This window comes from Semicossyphus pulcher, unplaced genomic scaffold, assembly GCF_022749685.1.
Source record: "Semicossyphus pulcher isolate SPU_LCO1_2020_fin unplaced genomic scaffold, fSemPul1.0.p SCAF_10, whole genome shotgun sequence".
Lineage (NCBI taxonomy): Eukaryota > Metazoa > Chordata > Actinopteri > Labriformes > Labridae > Semicossyphus > Semicossyphus pulcher.
In genome coordinates this window covers 4,326,732-4,348,044 of record NW_027211604.1, presented here as the reverse complement: position 1 = coordinate 4,348,044, position 21,313 = coordinate 4,326,732, and the positions used below count along the sequence as shown (strand labels likewise).

The following is a 21,313-nucleotide window of genomic DNA, read 5'->3' as shown; positions in this document are numbered from 1 at the left end:
CTTTAGTGAGCATGTTATCCAAGAAAACTGCGGGAGGTGGTACTGTGTGTAAGAAAGGGACAATAACGCATACCCTCTTCAGAGCTTTGTGGGATTCAGAGATTCTAATGGGCACTACATTTAATTAAATATTAACTTAAATACTGAGATGACAGCAGAAATTGTTGCATCTGTGTCATTTTAGTTAATTTTCTGTCCTGCAAGACATGAGGCTCAACACTTATGAGATCTGTCACACAGATTTCACATGTGACAGTTATTATAGGTATTGGACTAAATAACCACAATGTATTTGAAGTTAAAACTAGCTTTGGTTCAAGCAATTTGCAGATTTCAGTAGGCCAATAAACAGTCTAATGATATTTATTGTAATAATTTAACATTGACCAGGGCCACTACCCTGAGAATAACTTATTTTACTTTTGATACATAAAGTACATTTTGTTCCTGACCTGTTCTTTAACTTGAGAAGGATTTAAAAAGGACATTTACTTGTAAAATAATTTTTCTTTTATTATTTGTACTTCAGTAAATAATCTGACAACATCTTCTACCCACAATATTACACAAACGGTTGGAGCTGAGACAATTTGTTTTGTTTTGTATTAATGCACGTATAAACGTTACAGTCCGTTAGGTGGTGGTTATGGTTGTATATATCGGTTTGCCGTTAAACAACGGAATCGAAGAAGAAACTGCCAAAGAAGAAGAGTTGTACGCATGCGTAGTGGGCCAGCAGTGAACAGTGGCCAAGTAGACGTTAGCGGTGCAAAGTACGTGGCATAAAGCTTAAAACATGGAGGTAGCCGCTCTGGTCGCCTTGACTTTGTTATTAGGTGCACTGGTTATTATTGTTGCATTAGCTGTGGGCAGACGGAAAGAAGAAATAAGAGAGGAGCTGGAGCAGGCTGCGGAGTTTACCGGTAAGAGCCGTACAAGCTAATGTAACTCTAGCCGAGGGAGGGCGGTGAGTCACCAGCTCTCTCATTATCTCTGGTCTTTGACACGTTAAAGTTGTACTGCTGTATTTATTAATTCCGGAAAGTAGTGTGACTGCAATATACTACTCTTTCACTTGGACCCAAAGATTCATGAAGTGAATAACTGAAAGAAACTAAAACAACTTTAAGCGACTGTCACCTGTCGTTAGCCAATCAGCTCAGGTTTCATTGACTGACCAATGAGATGGCTGCGTTTTGTGTAGTCTGTTGATGCTTTTTAATAATGCAGACACCGATAAAAATTTCATTATGACTGTCTTTGTCTTATCTGACCTTATTTATTGCATATAAATAAATGGATAAGCTACAAAGACATCAGCTAAGTTTATTTTGAGTTTGCAAAAATGCACAACATCAATATTACTACTGTAGGGCTTTGGTTTGTTGTACCTTATGATAAGCCACAAGCTGCTGTGTGTTGTCCCGTATTTCACATACCTTCAATATTATCCTTAATGAGATTTTAGTATGTCTTGATCATGTGATGCCTATACCTGGTGATTTAATGCAAGCATTCCTCCTGTGTCTTATCTCACAGCTGAAGGCAGTGTTGGGAAGGCCCCTGCATCCAAGAAACCAAAGCAAGAGAAGCAGCGCAGCCGTAAGGATAAACCCTCGCAGCACACTTTCAGCCACCCGCTGTTGGCCTCCTCCCTGAAGGTAAACTGGAACACACAATGACACTATAAAAATCATACAGTCAAAGATCCTTGTTGTTCTGAGCTATATCTGTACTAACATCTCAAAGGTCCAAAAGGGCCTTGATTTCATTGAGTGTTTCTATTTATTCTCCTCTCATTGACGTACTTTGATGGAAACCACACCACAAGTTGCAGCTTGAACCTTTAAGTTGAATCAGCAGCTCTCTAAAACAGTTTAAAGAAGGACTTTTTGCAAGGTTGTATTAAAAGCATTCATGATAGCTACGCTGACCTAATCAAACTGACCTAAATTGCGTTCTGCCTTTAAAGATGTAGCCCACTACTTCAGTTGGAGCAAATGATGTCTATCTTTAGGCCTCTTCTCCTAAACCTAGCTTATAATTGTGTCCATGTATTTTTCAGAGTCACAGTGGGAATGTGACGTGCCTTGATTTCAGCAGTAACGGAAAGTACCTGGCGTCATGCGCCGATGATCGCACAGTCCGGATCTGGAGCACAAAAGACTTCCTGGACCGGGAACACAAATGTCTGAGGGCCAATGTGGAGCTGGATCATGCCACACTAGTCCGTTTCAGCCCAGACTCCAGGTGTGCTCCTTTCTACCTCCTTTTGACTAAATTTGAACAAAAACAACAGCTGCCGAAGCTAACAACAGTTAGCTTGTGATATTTTCATACTTTTTACAGATACAGGCACGTAATTGTCTCACCAACTCCTTTACTGAGTCTCACCTTGTCACTGCAGGGCGTTTATCACCTGGTTGGCTAATGGAGACACAATTCGAATCTTCAAAATGACCAAAAAGGAGGACGGCACTTTAAGCTTCAAAGCTGCCCCTGAGGACTTCCCTCAAAAACACAAGGCCCCAATCCTTAACATTGGTATTGCAGAGACAGGTAATGAGCTCACACAATGTCTTCATTTGAATTAGTTTGTGTTATTATTGTAGATTTTAGGCCGTAATGCCCAAATATAGAAAAACTTACAGTGTGATCAGTGCAAGCAGCAGCAGGAAAAACAAACTACGAACTACTGAATGATTGAATTACTGTTAAGAAAGAAAAACTCTACATTTAATACTGGGATGAGCTGACTGTTTTCCTCTCTCCAGGCAAGTTCATCATGAGCGCCTCCACGGACACCTGCATCAACATCTGGGACCTGAAAGGAGACGTACTGGCCACCATCAACACGAACCAGATGACCAACTCTTATGCTGCCATCTCCCCGTGTGGCAGGTCAGTCCCATCCAAGGCAACAAATCCTTTCACTTAAAATATCAGATTTACAGTGTCTAGGAAGTGTAAGTTTATGTTTTAAAAACAGATATTTGATGTGTAAAAAAGTGATCCTTTTTACGACACCATAGGTTTTCCTCTCTTCAAGAATTGTTTAGCAATCTTATCAGATGCAGTAAAGGCATTTTGAGTTGATCGCATCATTGGCTCAAAATGTGGAAGTGTTTTCTTTTTTAAATTCTATTTTGCTTCCAAAGGTGTTCAAGACTTGTTTAGCTTCCTTACTTCTTCCACTATAGCTACTCCATTTATTTTAGCTGTTGCTGTTATTTGTCTCTCATAAAATGCCTGACTGAAACAACTCTTCTTTAATAGTGAAATCCAGATATCATAATAATTCTTCTGCCAAATAAGGTTAGTTTAAGTACAGGTGACCTTTGCAGTATTTACATTGATTTTGAGTAAACTGTATTGAGCAGCGTCATCACGAGGTATGTCTTTTTTCCAACAACAGAAAAAAAAAAGACTTGATCTAATGGCCTGTGCGTTCTGTCTCTGTGCTCAGGTTTGTAGCATCATGTGGCTTCACTCCTGACGTGAAGGTGTGGGAGGTTTGCTTCGGGAAGGGAGGAGAGTTCAAGGAGGTGGCTCGTGCTTTTGACCTGAAGGGCCACTCTGCAGGAGTTCACTCATTCGCCTTTTCCAATGACTCTCACAGGTAATGGAGGCTCTTCTTATTACAACACAAAGCCAAAGAGGTGGCTCACACAGTTCAGATTTTAAGACACAGTTTGGTATTTTGGGATATAAGCTTATTTGCTTTCTTGCAGAGATGTAGTTTTATACTTTCAATATTGAGCTACAAATAGCAGCCAATTAGCTTAGCTTAGCATTAAGTCAGGAAACAGGGAAATGGCTGGCCTGGTTCTGTCCTAAATTTAAAAAATAGAACAAGCATTTTACACACACAATAACAAAGAGAGAAGACCGAGAGAATATCTGTGACTCTTGTTTTTAATAATCAGTGTAACTCAGCCGTGTCATCGTTTTCTTTTCTCTGCCAGAATGGTGACTGTTTCTAAAGACGGTACATGGAAGCTGTGGAATACAGATGTGGAGTACAAAAAGCAGCAGGACCCGTACCTCCTGAAGACAGTCCCCTGTGCATCTTCTGACGGCAGTCGGGTGGCTTTGTCTCCAGACGGCCGAGTTGTGGCTATCAGTGACGGCTGTAACGTGGCCATGTATAACGCTACCAGCGGCCAGCTGGAGGAGGAGCTGCCGGGCATCCACAGTGAGGAGATAACCGACCTTAGATTTGACATTAACGGGCGCTTCTTGGTGTGCAGCGGGGACAAAGCCATCCGAGTGTTTCACAATGCCCCTGGTTACCGGGCGGCCATCAGTGACATGCAGGACATGCTGAAGAAGGCCCAGAATGAGGCCATGAAGCAGAGACTGCAGCAGCAGATCAAAGATGCTCAGAGCACCCTGGACACTGTGCTGGCTGGTCCCGTCGACTAAAACCGCCCAAAGAGACCACGCTCTGAATGTGAAAGTGTCAGACTCGGACTGATAATCTTTTTTGCAACCTCAATTTTTTCCTCTGCCACTAAATGATCTGGTCTGGGAATGGGATCTGCATGCGGTTTTAATAAAGAATATCTTTTTATGCAAAGATGAAATGGTTTAAGTTCAGATATTTTTCTATCACCTTTCTTGTCCATTTATGTTTATGAGCTCTCTGCAGCAGTTGTATTATATTTGCCCAGCTACTCCAATTTCAAGCCGCTTCCACAGAAATGTTATTTTGCTTACTGTTCCTACACAACCAGGTCAAGTGGTCACCAACATGTGTAAAGTCCATTGTGTGGGAATAATGAATATGTTAACTACAGTTAAGATAAGATAATCCTTTATTGATCCCCGGGGGGGGTGGGATCTGATTATTCGGATTCGGTTAATACCACCACCACAAGCTGTTGGGGTCAACACTGCCATCCTCAAAAAGCTGCTATAGTACAGAATCAATTAATAATCTCGTGTATTAATTGGTGTTATGTGTCCTCAATATGAATGAAACCTGCTTAAAGTGAATTTCATTGCGGATCCAGAGTAACAGAGTTTTTTTCAATTTTATAACCACATTAAATGCCCTTCATTTGAATTTCTATTGAAGTGGGGGTCCAGTATTATTATCCTGACAAAAATAACACCCAAACCATCCAGATAAACATTTCAGAGGTCGGGATCAGAATAGTTTTATGGTCCTTTTGGGTGAACTGACCCTTCACATTAAAAAACGCATACAACTCCTGCCATCTAGAGGCCAATGTCAGTCATATGATTATGACAGGACAGAAAGTTTTCACCTCAATTACAAAGTTTTTATGGTTTTATTCTTACTTTGTAAAACAAGTATAATCATATACTATTATGTTTTTTAACTGCTGCCACTTAAATTTATTTTGACTGATGTTTATTTATACAGCAACTACACAGGAATACTCAAGCACAAAAATGATTAATGAACAAAACAAAAACAAAAAAACAGAAAACAAAACAAAAAAATAGACAGTAAAATCAAACCAAGTTTGTTAAAGTAGCACTAAAGAAAAAAAGGAGCATTAAATACAACTAAAGAAGGAATAACAGTCTGACAGAAAAGCTCTCTTTCATAAATCGTTTCAAAAATAAGTTTTGATTATTATTATTTTAACATGTTACTATTCATACTAATATTTAGTAGTAGTATTGTACTGTTCAGATTTTGGAAACGATTGTAGTCCTTGTTTTACATTGTTTAATTTGTTCAATAAAGTTTTTGGAATGTCAAAAAAAGAAACGGAAGTGCTGACCCGGAAGCAGTTGCTGCGCAGTGAGGCACGTTTTCTGCCCTGTAGCAGCATGTACATGAGTTGTGGTGGTGTGAGATGTCTGTAGAGATGGTGGAGCTCTCAGTAAAAGCAGCGGAGCCGGTCCGGCCGACCGGGATCCTCCAACAGAACCGCGTCTTCCTCGACTTCTTCTGGGACTTGGCAAAACCGGATCAGGAGGTCCGGCTGAAGGCGGTAGAAGACCTTATTCAGTACCTGAAAACCAACAACAAGGTGAGGCAGAGCACTGTCAGTCAATGAGAGGCTGCATGTAAACTCAGCATGGTTATAATCTGAAGTTAAGAGAGTAACAGTAGTGATGCTATTAGTAATAGTACTTAGTTTGTCACGTAGTATTAAAGTAGTCATGTGCCAGTAGTAGAACTACGATATAAATATACCAAGTTACAAGTAAAAATCTTGCTTTTAAAGTTTGACTTAAGTAGGAGCTCATTGGACGTATTTGCATCATAATTCATGTTTAAAAAGTAATTGTATTAATTATGCATACCGAATCCTGTTATTGTAATATACATTACATGTTTATGTTTATTTGCTTTTGTATTTCATTTTCCTTTCTCTTACTATGTTTATTATTGTGCACCAAAATACCTTTTCCAGAAATGATTATGTAATTCTAATTTTGTTTTGACAGTCTTCTCTGTGAACCCTGTTACCTGTAGAAATGTTATTTACTAACCTAATTCCCACTTGGTGCTCTTGCTCGGTGTACTACAGGCAGATGAGTTGGAATACACCTTTAAAAGGCTGGTGGATGGACTGGCTCACACACGAGAGACTGCGAGACCTGGATTCAGCCTGGCTCTGGGACAAGTAAGTAAAGAGTTTAACCTAATCAATACATAAGTGCATATCAGGTCGACTTGTATTTGTATTTGTAGTTGTAGTTGGTTACATTTCTTAGTAAGTCAAACTAACAGTTACTGTGTGAAAGTTGAGGCCAAAATTAGTTTATCACAAACTAAGTATGTCAGAGTGGGACTACGTTTGTTTATTGATGTGTAGCAAGAAACTGTTGTATAAAAGTCCTAATAGAAGAATCTGAGATAATTTACTCACATCGTATGTGCTTTGTCCACCTGAGAGCACTGACAACTTTATTTTAACTACTTACTGTAAAATGTCTTACTCAGTTAATATAATCATTTTAACACCTAACTTTGAAGATCTTATCACAGACAAACACTGAATAATAACTGACAGTTTATTTACTTTTGATTAGTGAAAATATGACTTTAAGAGGAGTTTTAATTCTGAGTTCAGTGTGTTGGTTTAAGCAAGACATGATGGCTTTTTGTTTTTCAGGTCTTAAGTGCGTTTGAAGATGTCTCGTTGCAGGGCGTACTCAACAGGATCAAAGAGAAGCACAATTTGCAGGCGGTGAAAAAGGTGAGTGTTTGATGATTTCTCCCTCAGCTCCAGAAGATTAAACATTGGGATATTTTGATTTTGAATATCACGGTCTTTTCTTGTTTTGCAGAAACTTGTCAGAAATGCTTTGTTTGGAAACATGTTCGGTGTCCTCGCTCTTCAACAGTCTGGCCGCCTCTCTAAAGTAAGTAGAAGCACCACAGTTTATTGTTTTTACATACCAAAGTCTGATTATATGTTTGGGGAAGTGCTACTGCATATGTTACAAGTAGCATGAAGCGTTTTGTGGCTTATAAGGGAGCTACTCTATTTAATTGCTTTCAGTGATGTCACTTGAGCTAAGTTGGAGCTGAAGGTTACAAGACTGTTAATGAAAAATATCTGGAGGAGTAAGAGAGAAGTGAGCTTACCAGACCTCTGTAGCCCAGTCTGCTTTTGGCTAGTAATGGCTACATTAGCTAACATTAAAAGGGATTAGTAGCTTACTTTTGCCTGTGGCTTCCCAGCAGGTTTTGCACACTCTGGCATCATTGTATGAAACTCCAGCTGCAGACTCTAATGTGTCCTACTGTTGTTAAGTGTGTCTGTGACTTTGTGTGGGCTGTAGTGTAACATGGTTTGTGTTTCTGCAGGAGCCACAGGTGGTGTTGGGATGTGTGCAGCTCCTCCAGAGCCTCAGCCAGCACAGACAACACCTGAAGGACCTTCCTACTAAGACCATGACGGACATCCTCAATGAGGTGACAACCGCCGCTCGCTATTCATAAAATAACGGCCACAAGCATCACACAAACACATGCATAAGAACAAGAGTTTATATTTTATCTTCTACTTATCCCGAACACATCAATCTCTCTTTTTTCTAAAACTTAAAGTGGATGTGTGTCCTCTCTGTCTGTCAGATCCCAGAGGAGGTGTTTGAGGAGGTCCTGCTTAGCGCCCTGCAAACTGACCTGGCATCAGCCTTCAGGACTCCGGAGCAGCTACAGCTGCTGCTGGTGGCACTGCAGCGCTTCCCACAGACCCTCAAACCCAAGAAACTCAAGAAGCTGCTGGGCTCCTCGACCATCATCAACGCTGACAACATCCCAAAGTAAGAACACGGGGATCGGCTCAATTAGGTTTTATGTTCCTCATCGCCCTGGCACATCCATTTACTTCATACTTTTGAGTATAACTTTAATCATTTTATAATGGTTAGATCATATTAGTTGGTATTGATGTACATGTCATTATCACATCCTAGATTATGCAAAATATATGCACCATTTTCCCCTCACTCCATCTGCTCATTAACAGCTGCAGTGTGAAAGTCTAAGTAGTGTGCGATGCTGTCTGGCAGGTTGACAGAGGTGTTGAAGATGGCGGCCCGCTCGGTGAAGAAGGATTGTGTCCTCCCCGCGGTGGTCCTGGACCTCCTGAAGCTCTCTCTGAAGGAAGACAGCTTCCAGCTCTTCTGGAAGAACGCCATCATCAATGGCATGTTGAAGGAGCAGCCGGGGGCAGCTCAGTGAGTAGTAGAAGCAGTGATTGGGGTCCTTATTGTCATTATTTGGAACCTGAAGCATGTTGCACCCGCTATACTTGTGTTCAAACACAGCTTAGTTTGAAGTAGGTGTTCAATAATGAGTTACATTTAACTAGATTACACTATGCGAGTTAGTATCAATTTTAAGATTCTTCAAGCATTAAAATTCCAGGAGCGTAATGTGTCATTGAAGAGGGACATAATGTCTGTTTGTGTTTGTGTCCAGTTACCTGAGCTTCCGTCTGCTGGGCGCTGCGCTGCCTCTCCTGTCTGAAGCCCAGCTGAAGGAGGTTTTGTCCGGAGAGGTGATGATGCAATACGGCGAGCACGTGGTGTCTGCTCAGGTAAGTGCTCTCATCAAGGTGAATATAAACAACAGGGTGCGCTCTTCAACATGGATGATCAAAGACAGTTTTAGCATATGCTTTGGATAACAGGCGATGTTTTTATTCAGTTTGTTTACAAGAGAGCTTTTTGTGTTATTTGTAGTATTAATAGAAGCCTGTGTCCTTGTGGCCAGGGCCTTTATTTGGCTAGGCAAAGGTTAAACAATGTTAAAATAATCCTCAAAGATTTTCACTATCTTTCGCCGATTGAGCTAACACACGACGAATATGTATCATTTTCCTCCTAGAAACCAGACCGCTTCAAGCTCGCTCCAGAGATGGACATCTACGTGTCGGACTTCTTGCAGGACTGTCAGGACTCCGACAAACAGCTGGCAGTGATGGTGGGCTTCTCATCGCTGACCAACCAGGGCTACCCCGTGGTGCCGTCGGTGTGGAGGGTGGTGCAGCACCTTCAGCCTGCAGCCCTGCAGAACTATGTGGACTGGCTGAAGAAGATGTTTGTGCAGCCGCAGATGGACAAGCTGCTGGACTTCAGCACTCGCAAGCAGAAGGACGGTCAGGAAGGAAAAGAACAGTGAGTGTATAAGCCTGTACAGGCATTTTTTTCTTTCTCCCGTCCGGTCTCTTGATCAAAGCATGAACATGGGTATGAAAACGGGACAAATGTAACTGTTGATTTTCTTTCTCCTCAGGAAGGAGAGCTCCATATTCCGTCTGAGGAAGTGGATTGTAGCTCGGCTGGCTTCAATCATTGATAACCACCAAGTGAAGAGGCAGGAAGATCTCATCATGGACGTTGCGAGGTAAGAAACTGACTGTAGTTTAGCAGTGTTAAGTTTCCATGTGTGATGAAGAGATAATCATCAGCTGGAGTTGTGTTCTTTTCTTTCTAGGTTTGTCTTCTTCCACGCTTTCTTCAGTGCCAAGAAGGCCTCAGCCGACATCCCAGAGACGGAGGGGAAGCTTTCTGTCCCACTGGATGATAAGACCAGAGTCGTGCTCGTCAACTCCTTCTTTGGGTAAGAGCATACATAGTTGCCTTTTCTGTATTAGCCACTGATTACAGCCAGTGTAGCTTCTTCCTTTCAGCCTTTGTTTAAATACTTTAAGGATGACATCGGAAGGTATCAATACGAAATATGAATTGAGAGATTGTATGAAGAAGTAGTGCAAAAGGAAAGGAGAAAAACTAGTTGTGACATCATGCAGCGACTAAGTGTCTATCTCTGTCTCTACATCCTCCAGGCTCCTCCTCTCCATGCACCACCTGCCTTTAAATGAGGACTCAGCTGAAGGCGCGGCTGTCAACCACAAGCGGGTGCTGGGTGTGACAGCAGATGGCACCATGTGGATCTACCACCTGGTCCAGTACGCTCAAGTCCTGCTGAACCAGCCGAGACACGCCCAGAGCAGCAAACCCTTCAGCCCCGAGCAGAGACAGGCCTGGGACAGGTAGGACAACAGGACCTGGCCTCCATAGTCCAGGACAAGGTCCAGATAACAGGAGACTTTTTAGTGCTTTATTTTGTCCTCATGGAGTTAATATATCAAAGCCGTGGCCAGCTCATGAATGTAAAGGCTTAAATGATAATTTGGTTAATCAAAACTGTAAAATCTTCTGCATACGGGTGAAATAAATAATACATATTGTGTAAATGAGAAAGCTGAAGAGGTGTTAATGTTCACACTCCACTGCTACACCAGAGTATCTGTTTAATGAGTACTACTGAACAAGGTGAGAAGAGGTTTGATAGCTCTGGGCTCTAAATGTGTTTTGCAGCATGCTGGAGTCTGTGTCCGACCTGAAGAAGAAAGCAAAGAAAGGCCCGTCTGCAGAGAGCAGCGCCTTCCAGCAGCTCTTCCTGCTGGTCGGCATGCACCTCTTCAAGGTACAGCACGCTACCAGAGCCAACATATAAAGTCGTACGGTTGTTACTGTATTATTGCAGCCCTGTTTAATAAGTCTCTCTCTCCTAAAGGCCCCTGAAGAGCTGCTGGACATCATGAAGGACCTGCAGAGCTGTGTGGACAAAGCTCAGGAGAAGAAAGCCAAGAAGAAAAAGAAGAAACAAGGTCAGGACTCCATTTTCCTTTCATGTCTTCATGTTGCATGAAACAGAATATATTTAAACTTTACTTACAGGGGAGGACATTTTCCAAGGACCTCCTCATACTTGATGCTGACTACCATTTGCGCTCTTTGATGCCATTGGAACAGAGGGACATGCTATTCAATCTGCTAGTGGACTCAACTTGGAAGCATCTATACTGTGGTCCTCATCTGTAGACATGCAGTTTTTAATGATACAGGACAATTTAATAATGTATTATGAATGTATTAGAATTATTTTGCGGACCCCCAGGCTATGGTTCGCGGGCCCCCAGGGGTCCTAGGACCCCACTTTGAGAACCACTGATGTAAATCACAAAATAGGTTTGCAGAAGAGACGAGCATCTCCGTTAATGCTGCTTCAAAGATCACTAATGTGTGTCTTTTCTGTGGTGCAGCCGCAGAGGAGGAGGAGCCTGAGTGGGTGGAGGTGATGGTGGACATCTTGCTGTCTCTGCTGTCCCAGCCGAGCCGACACATCAGACAGGTCTGCAAAACGGTCTTCATCTCCATCTGTCCCCACGTTACTGCAGCAGCCCTCACCGCTATCTTGGATGTAAGTAATTCCCTGTCGGATACGAGGTCATTCACTGGCAAACCTTAAAGCAAAGACAATTTCCAAATGTCACTTCTATGTTTTAAGAGATGGACAAAAGTTAAGCCTGCCAGCCTGTTATGTTTGGTAGTGAGAGATTCCCCAATCACAGGGTCTAATTACAGTATAAGTGTTTTTTTCTGGAGCTTTCAGACACATCTTGTTCCCTTTATCGCCAGAGGCAGAGAGTTTGATGCTATTTTAAGCAACTCAGTTGATGTGTACTGCCCTGGCAGCTTTGTAAGTGATTGTAATAATAATGTTTTGGACTCCATGTAGGTCCTTGATGCGGAGAAGGACGATGAGGAGGACAGCGCTGTGGTCGTCACTGATGACAACAAAACCCAGAAGAAGAAACCAGATGACGAGGATGACGAGGATCAGGATGAGGAGATGGAGGTCAGTTGTTCTCTTACTCGCACAACTCGTTCCTTTTATCTTGTAACATAGACTTAGACAGGAGGTATTATTTTGTCCTCATTCCACGTAATGAATCAGTCTGTTCTGTTGCTGTCGGATATTTTTTTACTGCTTTATAAGAAACCTTTGATACTTAAAATCATGAAACATGTGGTCGTGAATCTGCCAGGATGACGAGTCGGACGGTTCAGATGAGGACGCAGATGAGGATGAGGATGATGATGATGATGATGACGACGATGATGATGCAATGGAGGAGGAAGACGAGAAGATGGAAGGAGAGGTGGACCAAAGTTTCCGTTTGGAGCTGATGAAGGTCCTGCAGCAGCAAAATGCTCTGGTGGGTTTTCAGCCTTTCAGACGGTCGTGCTGTCGGGTGTTTGTGTGTGCTGTTTGGTGTTAATTCACATTATACCTGCTACATCAGCATGTCAGCATTGCGATTGGGCATCAGACTCTTCAGAAAAAGGGCAGTGTTAAAAGTCCTCTGTTGTTCTGTATATTCAGGCCACAGAGGAGGACGGCAGCAGTGACGAAGATCTGGACGATGACGCCATGATGGAGCTGGATAAGGGTCTGGCAGCGCTGTTCTCAGAGCAGAAGAAGAAGAGCCAGGCCAAGAAGGATGAGAAGGCCAAAATACAGAAGGAGAAGATGCTGGTCCGAGACTTTAAGATCAAGGTACTTTATCTTCTGTCTTTTTTATTGTTAAAGGGCCAGTTCACCAATTTTCAACCTCAGTCCTATCATGCTATGATGGGGAGCTAATGGCATTATGGTAGGGAGGAAATGCAGTTTGGCTCTGTGCCTTTGGAGGACGCTATCCGCCTCTCCAATGGGCCCTGGAAAACCTCTGACAGACGACGTAAAACTCGTCATCTGGCGGAGGCCAGAGAGCTCGCTAAACTACACTTCCTCAATCTAGGTGCCCGTCTCCAATGTCATGTCTCGTTCAAAATCATCAGGTTTGAAATGTAGACTGCAGACCTGAAGATTTTTTTTAGACCATCCACCGGTATATTCTCGTCGTACTTCAGATTCTGTACCGCTCTGACTCATTGCCTGCAGCGAAAAGTAGTAGTGCATGGTAGTATTTCACTCCAGTGTCTCTCGCTTAATGCAGAGACTAGAACCAGGGGGAAACTCTCGAATCAAGTGGGATAAAATACATCCTCCACTAATACCAGAAGCTGTCTCCCTCCCTGCGTTGTAGGTGTTGGACCTGGTTGAGGTGTTCGTGGCCCGGCAGGCTGGCAGTCCACTGGTGCTGGGTTTGGTGGAGCCTCTGCTCACCATCATCGACAGAGGTATGGGCTCTGACAGCGACCAGCAGGAGCAGGACTTCCTCCGCAGAGCTGCAGACATCTTCAGGTAACACACGTGGACAGAGCATCTTTGTCTGTCACTGATTGATGTTTGGTTTCTCCATTCTTGGTGTTTGTATGTTTGTTTACAGACCTTCCGAGCCTTATCGCCCTCGCACCGTTATTATAAATGTTATACTTTCAAATTAAAAGCTGGAGGTCAATCTTCATATTAAAACCATAATTACATCAAACTAAGCTGGAGAATTGTTTACCTCTGAGTCACAGATCTCAGGAGTTTGCAGCCAAGCCTCATTTGGTTGCATTCACATCTAAATGAAATCCAATTTAACACTAAAAGACTTGATTTGGTTAAATTAAAAGGATCCGAACACATTTTGCTTCCAACTGCTACAAAATTGAAACACTGCAAGAAGCCGATTAAGGCTGTTGATGTTGATTTAGTCTAAATGAGGTGCCTAGAACATTAGCATTTTAGATCATCATGTTTGAAAGCTCCCTAGTTGGAATAAGTTTTCCTGTTCCTTTCATTCAGTCCACACACTTCAAGTACAAACTCAATACTTCCTAGCATAACCTCACCCACACACGATCTGCTGCGGTCAGTCTCAGCTACTGTTGGAAGCGTTTCCTTCTTGTTCCTCTGAGTGAACGTTAATGTTTCTTGTTGTGTGATTTTCCAGGAACCAGCTGTGCAGGTCGAAGGTTTACTGCAGGACTGTCGGCGACAGACAGGGGGAGCTGCATGACCTGCTGGACAAACTGATGAGTAAAACCCAGAAACTGTCGGACTCCTCTGTCTGCCTCTACTACTTCAGGTGCGACTTACTGAGCCGAAACGACGCTCGGCTTTGTGACGTGACTTAATATCTGTGAATGTTTGTGGAAGGAAGAGTCTCTTTTGATCGCTCTGGGGAAAATAAGTTATTGCTAGAGACAAAAATAGGATTTATATTAAAACAGATCAAATGGAGAGTCTGACACATCATGACTTGTTATTCAAGTACGAGAGCATGAGGATTGGGAGCATGAAAAATATGAACTGTATGATTGTTATATACTTTACTTTTGGCAAGTATGATATTAAAAACCCTCTAGAGAAAGAGCAACACTTGCTCAATGCCACAAAAAGTTTAACAGGCTAATAACAATGTTTAGACGCAGTGGTCTTCTTCAGGTGATTTTGAGTTGTAATATTTGTCGTGGACCTGTAGATGTTCCTACCTGATCCTTTGACCTCTACAGTGGCTCAGAATTCTGTTAAATATCAGGGTGCTACACAATTTCTGAATCTGTTGCGTCCAAGTATTTTGTCTGAGGTGTTTCTCTTTGGCTGATTTTGAACTGTCCCTGCAGTGCATCTCTTTATGTGGTGAAAGTGCTGCGAGGAGCTCCACCTGCTGAGGCCAAAGACGACAAAGCTGCAGCGACTGACGTACGTTCCACTCGCTTGTTTCACTTTCACCTCTGTATTCAGTCACGGTCACCAAACAAAAAATTACAGGTCAAGCAAACAGCTGTTGGGTCACAAGGTTTGTCAGTAGAAAGCTGGTTATTAAATATTTACATAGAATGAACAGTTACTGTTACATTTTTAAACCTCATATTATATCTACATTTGCAGGTTCCAGGTCTGTCTTACTTTCTTGAGTTGACGATAATCTAAATACAGTTTTAAAGTAATAATCTAGAAGATTCTAATTTAACTAAATGTCTGTTAAGTCACTCTCTATCACCGAATGAGGTAACACAATGGTGATTGAGCCTATGGCCCTCTGATGAAAGCCTTTGCATTTGCAGTATTACAGACTGGCTGTCTGTGGTGACTTTCGCAGAAAAAAATCCCAAGCGGCGCCCAGTTAGTGACGTGTTTTCCATCAGCCAGCAGTGGTTGGTCTGCCAGAGAGGGTAGGCGGAGCTAAGCGGCTGCTTTTCTGGTCTCTGCAAGTGTTGCGAGTAAACAGTAATCTTCTATGGCTGAACAAACAAACAAAGAAAAGATGGATGACTACAGATACAACTTCAACAAGAAGTGAAAATCCAAAGAAAAAGAAACAAACTCGACGCTCAGATGAAGCAAACAGTCTGAAAAGGAAAGCGACCGTCAGCCAGGAAAATCAAGAGTTACAACCGGAGCCAACCGTGGACGTCACACATGCAACGCTGTCTGGATATCTGGGAAGTGTGCTCCCGCAATTACTGTTTATCACCATAGGTGGCGCCAAAGAGAACGAAACTGAGATCTTTGAGATTACAACTTTAAGTCAGTCATTCATTTGCGGTTCCAGCTACTTAAATGTAATGATTTGCATGATTTGTAACAATAAACTGAATGTCTTAATGTTTTGGACTGTAGAACAAACAGAACAAGACATTTGAAGTCGACACCTCGGGCTATTGGAAATTGTGATTGATGTTTCAAAGACCAAATGATTAATTGATCTGTTGATCTTTTCATCAGCTGAGCTTCATGGGTAACGTGGATTTGGATCGGGTGTCTGCCGTCTTCAGAGAGGCTCTGAGCTCCTTCATGAGCAAGAGGAAGAGTCCTCTGACCGCTCAGATGTTCACAGACTTGTTCAGCAGATTCCCCGTGAGTGCAAACACACATCTCGTTCAGAGGACAGAAGAAGTCACGTCTCTGCCGGTAGTTAATAATGCAGCTTGTGTCTTACTCTCAGGTTCTGTGTGTGAACCTGTTGGATGCGGCAGTGCAGCACATCACCTCTGGGGTCAGAGTTCACCAACAGGTAATGAATTTGACTCTTCTTCTGCAGGATCATTAAAGTAGAAGAATTTGAGACCTGCATGTAAGACAGGAAAGAGATGAGGGAATAAAATGATCTGTGAAAACTGACTTGATGTGAATACTCACAGCACAGATTAAATCTAATGTAGATGCACAGAGATATTCATGTGTTAGCAGCTCTTTCTACTGTCTCGTGTATACATTAGACTTCCTGTTAATGGATGTTGTTCTGCGTGTGTGTTCAGGGCCAAGCGTGTGTGCTGGTGCTGCGGGCGATGCAGAGCAGGGAGGTTCAGCAGCTGCTGAGCGGGGATCCGTGGACCGAGCTGTGTGCGAAGGTCGCAGGTCAGCTGACAGCGGTAAGTAGACACAGCTGTACAAATCACTGCATTGAGATTCAGGATATTTTAATTAGGTTCTTATGTGAGCTTGAACACGGTTGTTTTATCTGAAGTTGTTGTAAGAGAAGGAACACAACTCAAAATACAATATGATGTTGCTCTGTGTCGAGATGTTTAAAAAGGCTTCCAAACAATGTGTCTTTATATGATTAATAATATGTCAGATACAAACTAAGATGTAATTGTAAACAGATCTAAGGAGGCTGGTGTATAAACAGAACGTAGTAATGATAGGACATTTTCTATTTACAGATTCTACATAGAAATGTAGAATCTGTAAGCAGGGACGTGGATTTTAGGTACGGGAACTGATCAGGTTTCTGTTTGTAGTACGCTTTTAGTCCGAGTAATATCGACCAATCACGTATCAGCAGGCTGCGGCGTATGCAGGAAAAACAGTCCGTGTGGAGAACAAAAGCAGGCGGAACGTAATCCGCCGTAACGACATCCCGGCTCCCATCAGCAGCTATCTGACGACGATTTAGCTTCTTATTAATCTCTATAAACAGACATCTGCATGCTAACAGCTAACAATCTGTTCTAGATCAAAAATTCAACTTGACGCTGTCACGAAAGCAGTTCAGCGTTTAGATTTCCTGACTTCCTCGAATGTATCAGAAAATGATGGCTCCGACCTCCGTTCAACAAACGTCTGATTTTAAAGTAGTTTTCTTCTCCTCTTGAGGACAGACCTGACAAAGCTTCATGTTGACTTGTTCCTAATCTGCATCTGCAAGAGCCGTTTATTAAAGTCAATCAGAAAATCTGTTTATTTTTCGGCTTCATCCCGCTGAAGTAAGCCAGAGTGCAGCCTCTGTGTAACTTACTGTTTACAGTGAAACTGAGACTCAGCACAGACAGATGAACGGGCGCTCCTCCTCCGGGGGACGGAGTGAACCAAGAGATGACAGCGTTCATTTAGCAGACATATCTGAGGGGAGAATTTCACTTCACTTTGATCTGAACACAAGCCCGCTTCTCAAATTGCTAACTGGACTGTAAACAATGCAGCGCATGGAAAAGGAAGTGTTGACTGGAAGTCGTTTATCGCTTGACGCTGGCTAAACCGGACACGCCCGACATGTTCACCATTGTCCCCAGAGGCTATAATGTCTGAGATTTTGGGAGATGTTATAATTGTTGACGAACATGTACATAGATAAAAACTTTTAAAAAAGTCCTTTATAGCTGTTTAAAACACTGTATATGATTATTAATGTTTAAAAAGTGCTTATAAATACTAAATAGGATGACATTAAATAAATATATAGGAAGGTAAAGTGGGATTCTGGTCACGTTTGCCATCCAGGAATGTCTCTGTTATGACTTAAGTTTCAGATTAGAAGTCCAACCTCTACCTTCACATTAAATTGCTTTGTAATAAAAGCCGCCCTGGTGGCCTCGGGGCAGCAGTGCAGCAGTTATCACTACTTCACTAACTGCATAATCAGGCAATGAATGTATCAAACGATCAAATGATGACCATGGATTACAGTCCCCCCGTGTCGTCTCCTCTCAGAGTCTCCAGCAGGTCGGTCAGACGGAGAGTAAGGTGGTGAAGGAGAAGGTGGTGAGAACCCTGGAGCTCTGCCAGTTCCTGGTGAAGCACGTTCACCAGCAGGTATGTTTGGCTGAGAATAAAATCATAAGAGGAGACTGTTAATGAGGTGTCAGTCCAGGCTTAAGTCTCTGTTTGTGTGTAGAAGGTGTCTGTGGACCTGGAGCCCCTTCAGAAGGTCCTGCAGTCGCTGACCAGCATCCTCACCTTCAACAAGACCGGCAAGCTGGAGGACACGTACTGGGCTGTGGTGAAGCACTTCGGAGTCATGTGAGTTGAGAGCTCTGGGGTTAATGCAGTTTGTGTTTGCATGCCTATAAGACAACAGGGTTCTTGGTAGCATGTTATTTAAGAACATAGATCCCTGCAGACACGGTCGCTTCAGTGATTGTAGACTTACTCAGTATTTCCTCATGTTGTGGCATCAGTAAGCAAAACAAATGTATCCTCCCCGTAAGGTTGCAACGGCCCAACAAGGTGTATCAACCTGGAACATGTGCTTGTGAAAGCATGTTGCTGTTTTGATTGTGTGTGTTTATAAAGTAGGCTGTTTGGTAGAAGGACACACTTGGACGGTGCAGACCTCCGCCAAGGTCTTCATATCGCTCATCTTTATGTCTCTTTATATATAATGATGTAAATGAGTTCTTGTTTGTGAGGGGTCCACACATCTCGGCTCATGCTTCACCTTTTACCCCAAGTTTCAAGAATAATCAGGCCGTTTTTTTCCCCGTAATCCTGCTGACAAACACACAAACAGCAGTGAAAACTTCCCCTCCTCTGCAGAGATAATGAGAACACATTACGAAGGATTAGAAAGGATTAGAAGCTGCAGCATTTTGACAAGGTGAACGGAAGGTACTTCCTGATTCTTATTCTATTAGTTTCAAACCTTGAAAATGTGACCTCATCAGATTTAATACCCCACAGACAGAGAGATAAACTATTTAATTTTGTGCTTCTTTAAATGTAATCCCTCGCCGACACCGACTGAAGGACACTTACAGAGAAGTGAAGATCAGGGTGGTTCATCTTTTGATCAGAGATGCACTTTGAGTGGAAAATATTTTATTTGTTGATATAACCTTTAAATAAATGTGACTCTATATAAAGTGTTAATTGCGCTTTAGCACATATGTAGCCCAAAATTACTGCTCCAACAAATTGGCTTCATTAAATGCAGACTGTTGCATACGCACGAAGACAAGGAATCAGGTTGTTGATGTTCCTGATTAATCAAAAGAATAAAGACATGAGCTCCACCCGGGTTTACTTCACAGGACTGGGGTATAACAAGGTGTTTCTTTTACGGTGTATTGAAGGCATCATGTTGACCTCACACGTGTTCATGTTCACATTCACAGAAAACCCAAAGTCGAAAAGACAAAGCCCGACAAGGAGGCCAACCAGGAGCAACTTCCCAAGAAGAAGAAAGGCTTTCTACCAGAAACAAAGAAGCGTAAAAAGCGAAACAAGCCTATTTTAGAGCCAGCAACAGCAGCAGCAGCAGCAGCGGCAGCAGCAGACAACTCGACCTCCATTGACAGAAAAGGAGCAGACAAAGGACAAGCCAAAAAGAAACACGACAAGAAAACTAAACAGAAACGACCGGCGGATGGCGCAACGGCTTCTCAGCCAAACCCAGCCAAGAAGAGCAAGACGCAGTCAGAGAGCACGTCGGCCAAGAAGAAGAAGAAGAAACCCAAACAGAAGAAAGAGGGAGGTGGGAAAATGTGAAGTGGACACTGCTATTTAATTTCCTTTTAAAGAGGCTGTGTTTGTCGTCTTTTTCTACTACTTGGCTGCCAGCTCGTTGCTTTGTTTCAAAATGAGTCCAATATTTACGTAAACTAGAGATGTGTGGGAAGTTAGTTAAGATGGATTATTTTTCTAATATGTGACTGTTATTGATCAGAAAAAATATCTGCAACAATAAATTCATTTATCTTCCTGAAGATCCGTCACTTCACAACAGATCGATCAGCTTGTTCTGAAACGTTAATGAGAAAATTAGTGAGATGTAAAAAAAGAACAGGACAAAAGATACAGAACAGAACGTACATTTTATTTACTCAGTTTTCCCGGGATAACGAGTCATTTCAGTTGTTTTCTGGAGCTCAACTTGTTTAACTCCAGCGCTGCACCACCGCAACGTCACATATTCTTAACTCCCCAGAGTTGCTCATTAGTGTGGGCATGACCAGCTGTGAAGTGACCAGCTTGTTTTGTTTTCTTCATCGACAGAAAATTATCCCGTTCTCACGATAAAACCAGCTTTGTGATCCTGAGGAAACGAGATGAATAAGTCGAGATCTCAAGAAAACAACCAGAACCAGAAAACGCATTAAATGTATGGATGCATGTCCGCTCAGGGCTTCCATAGTTTGCTTTCTTTTTTCGCAATATTTGTAAATAAAAGAAAATAAATAATATACAAATACAACTTCTAGACATCTCAAGATCTCGAGATAACAATGCTGCACCAGTGCAACATCAGGTGATCACAGCTCGTATCTCCAGAGTTGCAAAGGCACAAAACAAACACAGAAACAGGCTTAACTGACCTCATCAGTGTGGGCGATGGCAGCATGGCATGTCCTGCTCTGTTATATCACAGTGACCAGCCTGTTTTGTTTTCTAGGTCGCCAGAAAAGTATCCCGTCATGAGAAAACCATCTTTGTTATCTCAAGATAACGAGATAAATAAGTCGAGATCTTGAGAAAACAAACAGAAATTACTTATCACAGGAAAACAGAGTAAATAAAACATGGACGCATGTCCGCTTAAGGCTTCTGTAAAAAGAAAGATTAGATCATAACTTGGGTAAACAAAGTATTTTATATTTCACAGACCATAATCAGATTTGTTGGCTTGCAAAGTTTATTAGTTGTTCAAGCTGAATCCATTGCTGAAGAATCCTTGAGGACCTTTTTGTGTTGCATATGTGGACCGGCAGAAATGTTACCCCATTACATAACTTATTATAAAAAATGTCAGCAGCCGTTGCGCCGCATTTAATGTTTCAAGCCTTTGTGCTGTAAACTAAGGTGAGCAATCACACAGAGCCTTAATTCAGCTGTCAGAAAAATGATGCAGTGTTCCACAAA

General features: G+C 42.3%; 2 protein-coding genes across 2 annotated transcripts; both read left to right on the top strand.

Moving 5' to 3' along the window:
• Positions 1 to 749: 749 nt before the first annotated feature.
• Positions 750 to 5,052, top strand: tbl2 (transducin beta like 2). The gene is made up of 7 exons (XM_069675434.1): positions 750 to 923; positions 1,540 to 1,661; positions 2,066 to 2,250; positions 2,408 to 2,559; positions 2,775 to 2,901; positions 3,467 to 3,619; positions 3,966 to 5,052. The coding sequence occupies exons 1-7, from the start codon at positions 797 to 799 to the stop codon at positions 4,423 to 4,425; spliced, it is 1,326 nt and encodes a 441-aa protein (XP_069531535.1). The 5' UTR covers positions 750 to 796; the 3' UTR covers positions 4,426 to 5,052.
• A 769-nt stretch (positions 5,053 to 5,821) lies between these two features.
• On the top strand, positions 5,822 to 21,011 carry mybbp1a (MYB binding protein (P160) 1a). Its single transcript, XM_069669566.1, has 27 exons — positions 5,822 to 6,011; positions 6,516 to 6,611; positions 7,104 to 7,187; positions 7,279 to 7,353; positions 7,802 to 7,909; positions 8,072 to 8,262; positions 8,512 to 8,679; positions 8,924 to 9,041; positions 9,332 to 9,621; positions 9,740 to 9,850; positions 9,941 to 10,066; positions 10,293 to 10,499; positions 10,828 to 10,936; positions 11,027 to 11,120; positions 11,556 to 11,713; positions 12,032 to 12,151; positions 12,342 to 12,512; positions 12,680 to 12,853; positions 13,386 to 13,543; positions 14,181 to 14,315; positions 14,854 to 14,932; positions 15,959 to 16,090; positions 16,179 to 16,247; positions 16,492 to 16,605; positions 18,167 to 18,268; positions 18,351 to 18,475; positions 19,570 to 21,011. Exons 1-27 carry the CDS (start codon positions 5,835 to 5,837, stop codon positions 19,940 to 19,942), a joined length of 3,864 nt encoding a protein of 1,287 aa, XP_069525667.1. The 5' UTR covers positions 5,822 to 5,834; the 3' UTR covers positions 19,943 to 21,011.
• The last annotated feature ends 302 nt before the right edge of the window (positions 21,012 to 21,313 follow it).

Bases quoted from the DNA above. Each gene is read 5' to 3' on its own strand.
- mybbp1a (XM_069669566.1), top strand. From the start codon at position 5,835: ATGTCTGTAGAGATGGTGGAGCTCTCAGTAAAAGCAGCGGAGCCGGTC. The intron at 8,680-8,923 runs GTGAGTAGTAGA...GTTTGTGTCCAG, and splicing joins GAGCAGCCGGGGGCAGCTCA to TTACCTGAGCTTCCGTCTGC. The intron at 12,513-12,679 runs GTGGGTTTTCAG...CTGTATATTCAG, and splicing joins TGCAGCAGCAAAATGCTCTG to GCCACAGAGGAGGACGGCAG.
- tbl2 (XM_069675434.1), top strand. From the start codon at position 797: ATGGAGGTAGCCGCTCTGGTCGCCTTGACTTTGTTATTAGGTGCACTG. The intron at 1,662-2,065 runs GTAAACTGGAAC...TGTATTTTTCAG, and splicing joins TGTTGGCCTCCTCCCTGAAG to AGTCACAGTGGGAATGTGAC. The intron at 3,620-3,965 runs GTAATGGAGGCT...TTTCTCTGCCAG, and splicing joins TTTTCCAATGACTCTCACAG to AATGGTGACTGTTTCTAAAG.